At 38.7% G+C, this 13,330-nt stretch overlaps 1 protein-coding gene across 5 annotated transcripts in view; it reads left to right on the forward strand.

Moving 5' to 3' along the window:
* Window positions 1-13,330, forward strand: part of DIP2C (disco interacting protein 2 homolog C) — a 314,466-nt gene that overhangs the window by 260,208 nt on the left and 40,928 nt on the right. For all 5 annotated transcript variants that reach the window (XM_050319574.1, XM_050317041.1, XM_050316246.1 and 2 more), the window contains 5 exons: window positions 60-183; window positions 1,775-1,896; window positions 4,604-4,715; window positions 4,837-4,946; window positions 7,604-7,734. In XM_050319574.1, the coding sequence (XP_050175531.1) occupies window positions 60-183; window positions 1,775-1,896; window positions 4,604-4,715; window positions 4,837-4,946; window positions 7,604-7,734 (599 nt within the window). The remainder of the gene's footprint in view (window positions 1-59; window positions 184-1,774; window positions 1,897-4,603; window positions 4,716-4,836; window positions 4,947-7,603; window positions 7,735-13,330) is intronic.

Raw genomic sequence — 13,330 nt, forward strand, 5'->3', positions numbered from 1 at the left:
AAATGGAGTTTCAGCACGTTGCATTATCTCCTGTGACATTTATCTTTCTTCCTGTGCAGGGAACAATAGCCAACTCGCTAACATGTGTCCAGCTCCATAAACGAGCTGAGAAGATAGCTGTCATGTTGATGGAAAGGGGACATTTACAAGATGGAGACCATGTGGCTTTGGTTTACCCACCAGGTAAAGAACTGCTATAGCGGTACTTTGGTAATCCCAGAAGGTTAGCGAGATCTTTTAGAACAGTGCAACATCCCTGGTGTTACCAAACTGTAAACAATGTTAATTGGCAAAACACAAAATATTTGCCTTATGCACATTCCTTTGAACTTAGTCAAACATATATAAAAGCATTTCTGTTTATGTATACACATAGATATTATTTCTTTGGGTTCAAATTAAGATTAACCTGTGTTTTTAAAACCTGTCTCTTATGAGCAATCAAATTTAATCACTACTTTTCTTTTAATTTCCTGGATATGGACTATTTTATGAGCATGCAATTCCATCTGCTGAGTGTTCTTATATTCACCTGTTGAATTCCTTTTTGGAAATGCTGTGTTTCCTGAGTGTGAATCAACAATAACTAGGAAGTAATACATGGGGTTTTTTTTCAGAATAGAAATGTGATGGATAAGTAGCAAATTATTAAGAAATACGGAATTATAATTGGTATTTTTTCTCTAAATCCCTAGTCTAGAGAGCTCTCTGTGACTTGGATTTTCATCCTTTGGCATAAGGGTTTTTAACTTTGTGTTAACCAGAAACATATTTGGCATTTTCTTGAAATTATTTCTGATCAAGTTCTGCTCTTTTATCCTTAATATGTCATGTTTTTTGGTGAAATTAACAGTCTGATTTAAGGTCCGTATTGTGATATTTGGTTTGCTAGGACTGCAAGATACTGATTATAACTTTGTAGTTTATAAGAGTAATTTCTCAATGGTTAGTATGGGAAAGCCTTTTCCGCAATGGAAGACTAGTGTTTTAAACTTAAGTTTTTATTTTCCGTATTTCACCTCTCACGAGTGAAGGAACAATGACCTACTAGTACTGCAGATCCTTTTCCACTGAAAGAATAAAGCAGCACCTACTGTTCTCTTATCACAGCCTGTACAGCACCAGGAAGGTATCAAACAGCAGCATTCGAGAGATCTTCATGCTGTTGTCTGTTCAACCTCCTTAAGTGACATGAAGTGTACTGTCCACAATCCATCACCTGCAGTCAATATGTATATAGGACAACACCTATTTTGCATTAGAAGCAGGATTTCAAAATCATTACTCCCTTTTTTACTGTAAAATTTGCATATGTGAGGTTAAAAATGGCAAGAGAAAGTATTTTGTGGAACTTCCAGATGTTCTTTCTGTAACTCATAGGAACAAGCGTCACCCTACTTTGTCCTTTTGCTGGGACATCCCTCTTTCTCTCATCTGTTTATAAATGTGAATTTAGGAAGATAATTTATCCATAGAAATCAGCCTTTTTAACAGGTTACTTCCTGAACATCAAAGTGGAGTTCACCTCAGTGTTGATATTTGGCTTCAGTTTTGTGTATTGCCTTTGGTTTTTCATGCTCCAAACGGTGCAATTGAAAGGAATCAATGAAGCTGAACAAATACTGACAAGGGGCTGAAAAAGAAGTCTGTTAAAAGGCTCAGTCACTTCTTTAACCTTCTGAGTTCGGTTCCAAGTAATATTTATGCTGACATAAGTGTCTGTGATTAAACAATTTGATTTTCAGGGGAGGGTTTTTGTTTGTTCTTCGTGCAGGGATAGACCTGATTGCGGCGTTTTACGGATGCCTGTATGCAGGCTGTGTGCCAATAACAGTCCGACCTCCACACCCCCAGAACATAGCAACCACGTTACCTACGGTGAAGATGATTGTGGAGGTGAGCAGACACCTCACACTGCACAAGTAGATGAAATGGGTGATGGATTTGCATAGTCTTTAGGAACAGTAACTTGAGTGGGTGGTGGTGTGGGTTGAAGATTAGTATTCATTCCAAAGATTCTGGACTTCAGCATGTTGCTGCAGAACCAACGCTACTCGACAGCACACAACCTGCTGACTTGAGCTGTCTCATTTTGCCTCAGTTGTACTACTCCTTTCAAGAAATGTATTTGAAGTGCCTTTTTGTATTTAGCTATGTGCCAAGTATGGCAGGACTCCCCACTGGCAGTGCTACACTGGCTGTTGAGGAAAATCTCAGTGGGAAGTTTAGCCTCACCTGATGGCAATTGGAGCTCAGCTCTGTGCATCTAATTGTTTTGCATTTAAAACAATTTCAAAGTTCTGTTGTTAAGATGTTGGTCAGTATTTTGTTTCATCCAGGCAAGTGCTACTCAGACTTTTTCCTTCAGTGCTTTCATTTGGTATTTTGACTTTACTTAACAATATTTGGTCTTTGTTGCATGTAAATAACTACAAGGTGCTTGTTACTGAAGGAAATAAAATTATTACAAAGAGATAGCCACTTGAGTCTGGCAGTTGAACTCTGTTGAATGGAGTTCTAAGTCTCTGAGAAAAACAAGTTAAAACAAATGTAATTTTACCATTTCTAATTAATTTTGTTGTTTTCAATTAACAAGTACTAGAGATAGTTATAATTTCTGGCTCTGCTTGTCAGATGCCATCTGATGTCATCAGATGCCACAAATTATAAGTAGAGGTATGAGAAATTGTCCTATTGTTTTCAAGATTCTCATTATTTAATATTTTGGCACTCAGTATTTTTAAACATCAGTTATTAACATATAGAAGTGAAGTAAAATGTGTTAATTTGCTTTTCCTTTGGTGTTTAATAGCTAAACTAAATCTGTTTGGTTTCATGATGAAAAACTGACAGATCTGAGCTGACTTATAATCGTTGTCCCTGCAATAGACTTAACTTTAAATAAAATTATTAAATTTATTAGCCATAATAATGTCAGGTTGACTTATAAACCACTCAGCTCTGTTTTACACAAGATTTTCTTTCAATTTGGAAATTGATGGCCTTATAGAAATTAAAATACTGAGGCTGTTCTTTCATTGCCAATACAATCATGCAAATTTCCTGGTGTGATGGGATCAGTGCCTGCTCTACCATGTTATGTGTCCGCACAGCACCTTTTGAAGTCAGTAAGAATGACTTCTGAGCAAAAATTGGCCTACACAATTGTGGTTTTTGTGATAAACTGGTAGTATTAAAAAATAAGTGAACTGAGCCCCACCTTGAGCAGTTGCTAACCTGTAGCTGTCTTCTTTCTCCTTCTCACTCTCCCTATGTCTTTTTCTCTTACTTGCTATTCTCCAGGCCTGGATATTTTGTGTTTTACTAAGCCACCTGATCTTGTGGATGATATAATTCCTGAGAGAGCCACCAGCTCTAGAAATTCCTTTTGGTTTATGCCCTCACTGTCCCAAATCAAGATTTTCATAGATTGGGGTTATCAATGTAAGAGTTAATTTCCCTTACCATGACAGTGACAATGACTGGATTGAGGGGTGCTCTAGTGGCTTCATTTGTGTTCACTTTTAGCTTGAAATATTTAGACTGTCTATATAGGGAACTCATGGGCTTGGAGGAAGTAAGTAGAGTTTGATTCAGTGCTTGCATGCTCCAAATTTCCCCGATGTTCTATAAAGGTTGACTTCCATGAGATTACTGTTGGCAGAAGCTGATCTCTTCTGCTCAGTGGTAAATTAGTGTTCATCTGATTACTGATTTCATTAGGTTAAACGTTTGAAATCTAGTATGCAATGAAATGTTTCAAATTCCATAAAGAAAAAAATACTTTTAGTAACATTTGCACAGATTCCCAAAATTCTGGGAAAAGAAGAATGATGTTACCTTTTCAGTTTTTCCTCTGTACTATCTTCAGTGATTAACAGTGTTCATATTTATGTTTGACTGAATATTTCCTTAAATATATTATATTAATTTTTATCTTCAGTAAGAAATATTCTTGTAGTTGCTACTTATGAATTTTTGAAAATAGCAAAACTAAGAGGAGGACACCTTCAGCATGTGTCATCTAAAATTCAGTTCAGATGGTATTTGCAGTAAGCTTACCTTTTCATCTCTTAGTGCCACTTGCACAATTTCTGATCTAGAGCTACTTTTGCCAGTATCAGAAAAGTTCCCAGTGGTTCATGACTACTACAAGAACCGGAAAGAATTGTGACTAACACAAAATTAATTTAAGATGCTAAAATTATCCATATAAAATATCAGGCTAGTTTTTGGGTTATGTGAAAATATTGTTTATAAACCAAGGTGTATTATCATCACATAGGAATTGTTTGGACGCAGTTTTCTCTGCCAGCATTTTGGGGTGATAGCTGATACAAAGTGTTGGAAAAGTCACATTTGCACTACTAAGGTGCCTTTAGTTTCATTACAGTGCAATCTTAATGTAATTTGTACAACTCACATGACTTTGTCAGCTTTGTGAGCTGTGCTTTTCGTGTATCTTTCCACTTCTTCATCAGAAAACCAAAGACTGAAATACCCATGTCCAGTTCAGGCAGAAAATAAGTCACTGCCTTGCTCATTTTCATGGGAGAAATAATTAGTATCCTGTTGCATTATTATTTATTTCTCAAATTTCTAGGTGAGCCGCTCTGCCTGCTTAATGACCACACAATTAATATGTAAATTGTTACGGTCACGAGAGGCGGCAGCAGCAGTGGATATCAGAACATGGCCTCCGGTACTAGATACAGGTGAGTGCTGAGGCTGGGGGACCTCTCTGTCTTTAACATTGTGTTTGTCAGGGGCTCAGAGGTCTGTCTGATACATATGTGGGAGCAAGATACACCCGTTTTCTTTCTCTATTTTTACTAGATGATTTGCCAAAGAAGCGGCCTGCACAGATCTACAAACCTTCTAACCCTGAAACGCTTGCTTACCTTGACTTCAGTGTCTCCACAACTGGCATGCTAGCAGGGGTAAAGGTAAGGAACTTCTTGGTAAAGCTGCCTTTCTCTGCTGTCATGTCTAGCTGGCAGGTGGTACATTGCCTCCTGATTTGTAACTCCTCACAATTTTTGGTACCAGAAATTGATGTGCTTTCTCCCTTGCAGTCGTTACCTGATTCCATTAACGTTAAATTAGTTCTTCTGTACTTGCTACAGGACTCTGTGTGGTGGGTTTAGCCCCTCTCCTCCTCCTCAGACTAAACATTTCATTCCAGTAGCCCTGTGGATAGCCCACTAGCTTGTTGGCCTGAAGCACTTTTCAACTTATGCATCTGTTATTTCCGTTTTGTGAATTAAATGAGACTCAGGCATCTTTTGCCTGCTTGTTCCAGTGTCCATTCATTTTCACCTTCTTATTGCAACTCAGCTACTGGCCATTAGTTTCCAATATCCTCTTCTTCATGCAATTAAGAGACCTGAAGATTTCTCTGATATTCACCTGGTGCAATGCTAGATTAAGCAGCAAAAAATCTAGTGATAAATTTGTTTGATAAGCTAAGGCATCTTGAGCTCTTTATATCTATTCTGCCATTTACTCCAACTCTTTAGCCACAATTCATCAGTTCTATTTTACCTATCTGCTAAGTTATGTATTATCCCACTATTGGTTTTGCCAAGACACAGGCAGAGGTAAAATTATTTACCATACCTAAATAATATAATTACTTTAGCAATCTATGCTGATGCATCACAGTTATAGCATATATTGAATTCCTCACACTCTTTGGTATGATCCATCTATCTTCAGAAGCTGTCAGCGTACTTTATAAACAAAGAAAGCATAATTTTCCCAGTTTTCAGATGAAGAATCTGAACTGCAGAGCTGGTGAAGTGACCAGATCAAAGCTGACTAATTAAATGGTTGAACTGGTGATGGTCACATACTGGACACTCCTGCAACATCTAACTTTGAATAGCTATGGTGCCTACAGATGCAGAGTAGCCACTGGGCGCCTCAATAACCAACAAAGAGAAGCAGGGACTTTTAGGGTGTAATTTATCTGACTTACCTGAAACATCTATTTTTGAATGTCACATAAGTCTTCATTTCTTCTAAAGGAGCCTCAAATGATTGTTTCAAATGCAACCATCCATATTAAATCAGGTCTGAATTCCACCTTATCAGACTTGCAGAAATGACTACCAACCATGCAAAGTGAGTATTTGGAAAACTTCAAAGGCAGTCAAAGGCAGGGCAAGTCGATGAGCCTTTCTTAATGTGGCTAGAGGGAAATACAGATAAATCCATCAAGGAATTCTTGATTAGCTTCTAATATCTGGGTCACAAAGCCTCCAGATCACTGACTCAGCAGGTTTATGTAAACAGTTACCATCTACTACATCATCACTAGTGATTAATTAATTATAAAAGATCAAAAGAGACCACAAGGCTTATATTCATAATGCAGTTGTGCTAACTTTAAAAAATGGCTAAATAACTCTTGTGGCTTCTGAAAATGGATAAATGTTTTGTAATCACCTTGAATATAGTAGATTCCACGTTTGCCTTCAACTTTTTCAATAGCTTGTGCGCAGTATGGCTTAAAAATTCACAGAATAACACCTGTTCTGTATCAATACAGTTCAGCTTAATCCTCTGTGAAAAAGTGGTCTTGAATCAGGTAGAGTAGATTAATCTCTGCAAACTGCAGATGATCACTGTGCAGACATCTATTCTGAGCGGGTCTTTTTGCATCACTTGGAACACATTATTGGCAATGGAGAAAAAGTCACTTCTGGAGCTTTATTCCTCTGTATAAGATCAAATAAATTGACTCCAGGAGCAACCAGCTCCCTATGTGGCAGAGATCAAAGGTTAGGTAAGTTAAGTCCTACCCAGACTGTATTTCTAACAATCTTTATTGTTTGCTAATAGATAGGACAAAAATTAAAAGATATTTTTCTGTTTCCATTGTCATTAGAACTTCTAAGTCAGGATAGGTGAATGTGGAAAACATCCTTACATTAGAAGAAAAATCAGGATACTTTCCTTTTGATCAGGTTTTTTATTTCTGTTTTTGTACTGTCTGCTTTTGTCTCTGAGAGCTTTCTCATCAAGATTTTGAGAGCCTGTTTCTCAACTAGGAGCTGAAGACATATTAAACAACATGAAGACATATTACAGAAACTTTACTAAGTTTATTAGGAATCTTTATCACTGAATGATTAGGTCCTTTGTACTGTTTTGTGGGCAAAATCCATGTCCATTTAAAAAGTGCTTTGGTATTTTACATTTTATTAAGAAATACGTACTTAGAAATACGTTACTGATGATCAACAAAATGCTTCATTCGGGTCCTGCAGTCATTAATCCCTTTGTTATTCCAGAAAATTTAGTGTGCTATCATTAGCTTTGCATATAGCTTGGAGCACATCTTTAAACCACTCACAGGTTTCTTCCTAAATCACTTCAAACTTATCATTCATTCTGTCACCTCTCCCCTTTCACGGTTATTTGGATGCCCTCTTGAAGGAAAATTTGTTTCCTTAGATATAAATTGCATGTGTGCTTGCACTGAGTATAAAGTCAATATTTATTTGGGGTTTTTTATCCTGTAACTGATTTAAGCACTTGATGCAGTCTTCCGAACAACATAGTTGATCATTTTAATTACTTTGCTGTTGTCTTTCAGATGTCTCATGCAGCCACTAGTGCCTTTTGTCGTTCTATTAAGCTGCAGTGTGAGCTTTATCCCTCCCGAGAAGTCGCGATCTGCTTGGACCCCTACTGTGGACTTGGGTTTGTCCTCTGGTGCCTCTGCAGGTGAGGCTTCTCCCTCCTCTGCCTGTTTTGAAACACCGTTTCCACTGTTCTGTAACACAGCAAACTGGATGATGTGAGTGATAAAAGGATGGGGAGAACAGGCAGCACCTCTGGGACTGCCACAGGCAATTGGAGTTGCTGGAAGCTGTGTGGGGAGTGCTGTGTGGAAATGTGGTTTGTTTGAGCAGGGCACGACCGTAGGTATTTAGACTTGGAAGTACAGACCATCAACACGGCTGCTCATTGACCTCCTGCTGTTTTACTGCTGTCTCTGCAGAGCCTGGATCCTTTTATTTGATGAAAGCAGCGCTTTACCAATATTACCTTAAGGAAGTAGTTTCCTGGTGTCCTCTTTTTTATTCTCTAATCTGAAAGTAAGAGTAAATATCGGGGGACTTCCTCATTCGTAGGACGTAGGGATGTGATTTTTGTAGAGATGTGGAAGTGTGTTTTCTTGCAGGTACTTGTGTGGCAGTAGCAGAGTTATCAGGAAAAAACAAACATTTATTGTGAAATGTGAATCAGCTTTTTTTGCTAATAACTTCAGAAATTTCTGACAGAAACAATTCTGTCAATCTCTGCAGTCCAGGGAAGTTACAGTTCAGCACTGAAAGCAGGTCCATCAATTTATTTCTTTTTAAAGTTAACTGGGTTGATGCAAAGCAAAAGAACTATGGGAGTGTTAATGGAGCCCGTTTTTATGAAGGCATCTGAGTCACAGTAGTCCAACATCTTTGCTCCTTCCATAGAAGGTTGTTTGGTTTTAGCAGTACTGCTATTTTTAGTTACTAAAATGAAGATAATCCAGGGCAATAAAAATACACTGGATAAACTTTGTACCAATTTACTGAATACCTAAAGGAAGTATTATTTGATAACAACTGCAACGATTTCTTTTTAACAATTATTGTTTAGTTTAAAATAGGCTGTTTGCCTGTTTTATTGCCCTTTTTAAGATATTTATTATTAGATATTAAATGGGCTAAAGATTAACAGTATTATCTTATTAATTCTTGATCAGTTTCTTGTGATTTAAGCTATACTTGCCCTAATGCTATTTTGGATTTTACATGGGGATTGGAGTTGCCTTTGTTTTGAAAAACTTCCTTTTTTTTTTTTTTTTTTACATCTTATTTCCCCAAAAGAAAGGTAACATTTTTAGGCTGCAGAAAAAAAAAAAAAGAATCAGAAATGTTGAGATTTTAATTAAACCACCCTGTTTTAAGTTAAGTGTTTAAAATGTTGATTTTTTAAAGTCCACTGAGTATTTCGTATATAGAATTGCATGTTCCAGCATGTCCTGATATCAGCACTGTTAGGCCTTTGCTCTGCTGGGGGCTCAGCCAAATCTGCCCCAGTGCATTCAGTGAGACCAGAGGACTGAACCATAGGAGAGTTCAACTAAGGAATGTATTCTTATATAGGATAATGTTTAAACATAGAGCATATGCAACATCATGGTACAGCCATAAAACACAGATGAATGTTGACCTGTCCGAAGCCCAGGTAATTTGTGGTGCCCATGACTCTCCTGAATACAAAAGTTTTTGTTTCTTCCAAAACCATTTTTGCAACAAATAAGCATTTACTGCCCTGAGGTCCTTCCCAATACTGATAGTATTCAGCCTTTTAGGAGAAGAAGATTGTTTATGACTGGCAAGTGAATTAAGGCAGCAAGCCTCTGGGAGAAAGCAATCAGCGTCTGTGCCCTTTGTAGCTTATAGAGGGAATAGAAAATTTTATACCATTTTCAAAGAAGAGAAAGGAAACAAGGGAGTTGAAGGAACTGAGATGAGGCCAGCAACACTGTAGTCTTATGAACCATCACATCAATCTCTGCCACTGATCTCCTGTTCCTATTAAACCAGAAAAACTGCAGGCTGCTAGAATTGCGATTGTCATTTGGAGAAAGCTGGCATCAGATACAGCTTCATTAATTCCACTTACAAACTTAATTCCCATTTCATTACTATTTTAAAAATGAGTATTTTATTATGTGATAGCAAAAAAAAACATCCTGGAGTTTATTAGACTCCTGCTCTTCATTACTTGAAACTTTGCAGCTTTGCATCTTACCCTTTGAGGTTCAGCATGACCAAATCCTGCCTAACATATCAGCCCAGATTTCTATCTCAGAGAATTTTGTTATAAAATTATGATTGTGCGTCACCCCTCCCTTTGACTAAATTAGTGTTTCTAATGGCATATGGAAATGAAGTTAGATCTTCGATTTTTGGTCAGTCAGGGGGTTCTGAGAGTTAAATAGGGCCTCTTCATTTTAGGAGCCCATCAGGAAGAGAGATCAACCTCCTGTTCTCGGTGTGCTTAAAATGCCGAGTACATTTTAATCCCTTTATTAACTAGACCAAAGGAGTCATTGACTAAGGAATGAAAGAAAAACTAATCTTTTATCCCCATTGTAGGTGCTTAGACGTTGTGCTGGCCTGCTCCACTGCGGTGCCCCAGAATGCCCCATTCTGTGAGGTCAAAGCTGCTTAGGAAAGCTGCTGGAGCATGGAGCCAGCCCTTTGGTAAGTTCAGAATATATTGCATAGTTTTGCAAAGTTTTTATATTTCAAGAATTTATTATTTTATGGCCTAAAGGTTATAAAATAATAAAGAAACCTTGCAAAGCAGAGCAATACATTAAAAAGAACTGTTCCCTCTAAACTGGCTGCATGCTCCAGCGGGGTTTCCTTGGAACCTTTGTCATTGAACAGCACGTCCTAGGTGTGGCGGCAGCCATCAGCCCCATGTGAGTTCACAAACTCCTAACTTCCTAATTTTACCAAGTTCTTACTCATTACTCAATAAAAGAATACATTATGTTTGCGTTTTTCTCTTTAATAATCTCGTTGATCCATTCTGAGAGGGTGATCCTACTATTCTGACTTGCATTGCATTAAATTTTAAACTGTATTACATTCTTTAAAAGGAAAAAAAAAATTAAAAGTGTCCCCCAATGTTAAAAGAGTGAGTTCTAAATCCCATTGTTCAGAAATGCTTCCTGAAATTAAGATGTCCCTATCTTAATGCTCCTCACTGTGGGGCAGAATAGAATATTCTGCAGTTCATTAGTGAGGATTCACTTAAGTGATAGTTGCTGAGTAATGAAATAGAATAAGAATTTTCTCTCTACTTTAGACCAGCTAAGCAAACTCATATTGCAGTTCTGCTTTTATTACTGGAAGATAGAATTGTCCTTGCTCAATTTAAAATTAAGTACATTAGTAATTTTAAATAAATTTTATAAAGTCAGTGAGACTCAGACTGGACCAGATGAACTGAATTTTCTGGTCCCTAGCAGACATGAAATAAATAGCATGAATGCCATTAAATGATCCAGGGAAGGCTTTCCAGGTAAGGTGCAGTGAAGTGGCTTTCTCCTATCCTGCTCCTGTTGTCTCTTTCTCCTGTAGCCAAAATCCCCAGCAGTGCTGCTAGGTAGCTTCCACAGCAAGAGACTCCAAGGTTTCTTAGTAGCCAAACAAGTGGAACTGTGCGAGAAATAAGCAAAGAATTGCAACATTAACAGGAGAACTGCATTTTAGGAAACTTTAGTGTGCTAGGACTCACTATTTATTGTTAGGTTTTTTAGGCTAACTTGAAGGTACCTGGCAGACCTGAGCATTTCACCCAATTCACAGCCCTTTTATAGCAAATTAAAGGCAAGACTGCATAAGGAAGCCTAAATGCCACATCAGAACAGGATAATTCTGACATAGGAAGTGAAGGATCTGAACATAAACATCTCTCATGAGTTTTGCAAAGTGCGTACCAGGCACAGGAGGAATGTGAAGGTGCATCTGCCCACAGATTGCTGTGTGCCAGTTTCCTGGGGTGTCTTTAGCCAGTATATGGTAGTTTGTGGAAAAGGCAATTTGCACTTCTTCCACACTACAACAGGACTGTTAAATCTGCCTCAAGTCTGGAAGGTTCAAGGGCAGCTGAAAGCCCTGAGTCACACTGATATGTGAGTTCTGAGATGGGTTGACAGACCAACTATCAGCTCTGTAGACCTGCCCATTCATGAGGGAGTAACTGAGGCAGGAGAGATGGTGATAAGGCACCACCCAAGTGGTGCTCAAGGCTGAGCAGTGGCCTTTTGCGGTACAGTAGTTACACTTCTTGTGATCTGTCTCTGTCTCCCTTGTCTCTCCAGTACTGATAATTTATCTGCTTACCATGTGCAGTCATGCTCTTAATGCACTGTGTGTGCCAGTTGGGCATCTTTGGACTCTGCAGGTGGTGTGAGGTCCTTTACTCACTCTCCAAAAGTCCCTTTTTTGTGCCCATAGTGGGTCTCCAGAACTGAAGATTGAATTTTGTCCCAACTCCTTTGAAGCCTAAGTGAGATATATGCCCAAACACTGTCCTTGATGGCCCATGCTGTCCTTCCTATAAACTCTGGTCCAGGTGATTGTGAAGACTTTCACTCAGTCTCATGCAGGTTAACTCGGCAACGCAGACTCTTCACAGGCTTTGAATTGTGGGCATGGCAACTCAATGATTTTGGGCTCTACCAAATGCCCAGTTCCCATACCTGTCCCTCATCACCAAATGCCAAGTATCATCTGTAGGAATGTGGAAACTAAATGAATATACTTATGAGATCCAGCTGTGCTTACCTGCCTCCTCCAGTTAAGTGGGAAAGCAGCTTATCTCACCTGAAAAGGACACAGAAATAAGGGCAGTGACGGGTCAGTAGCCTGCCAGAATGCAATTGCAAAATTGCAGTTGCCATTTGTCAGCATTTATTGACCTGCTGGAATTTCTGGAACTATTATAAAACCTCAGACTTTACTGTTAATCTGCCTCAGCACAATATGGGGTAAGTCTCTGATTCAGTGGAACAGTTAAGTGCCAAGATGTCCTTCCAGGCATCTCCATATGCTGCCAAAACAGCCTGCCAAGCAGTGCAGCCAGTGTTGTGATCAGATGGTACCAAAATACATCCTGGTGCATTTACCTGGAGTATTCCTGTCCTTGGGCAGCCCTTGCTTAGTGCAGGCAGACAAGGCTCTTCACTTACTGCCGAAATCCAAGGCTTTGTCAACCTCCAGAATCATGTGAATGCTTTCTCTCCCCCAGATTGCTATGCAGTCACCTAAAAGAAGACACCTTTTCTAAAAGTGATCTCCCACCTCAGTCACCCCTGCATTTCACTCTGCATCTGCATCCCAAAAGTCGTTGTGACAAGGTGATGCAGGGATGCTCTGCGGTCGCTCTCCTTTTTTGTCGTCTTTTTCTCTTACTCCTTTTGAATTTTCTAAAAATGGTGGGTACTGATAAACAAGTGTCCAGGTCTGTCAGGTAGTCTCTGCAGTTCTGCACTGTGTCTGCTCCTGTTGTAAGACTTGAATCAGGAGGTGGATACTCCTGTGACATAGATTTCTACGCAGTGGAAGAAGCAATCTCACTACAGTTTCTTCCCAGTATTTACATAACAAGTGTTGCACTTAGTCCAGAGTATCAGATATTGTTGCAATCTCAGAAAGGGGAAATTGTGTTCTACAGTTTATACTTAAAACCCCAAGTTTTCCTAATATCCCATTAATCCCCTTGATGCTAGAGTGTTCACCATTATTTTGTTGTT

Source organism: Myiozetetes cayanensis, unplaced genomic scaffold (genome assembly GCF_022539395.1).
Source record: "Myiozetetes cayanensis isolate MyiCay16 unplaced genomic scaffold, myiCay2020 scf1, whole genome shotgun sequence".
Taxonomy (NCBI): Eukaryota; Metazoa; Chordata; class Aves; order Passeriformes; family Tyrannidae; genus Myiozetetes; species Myiozetetes cayanensis.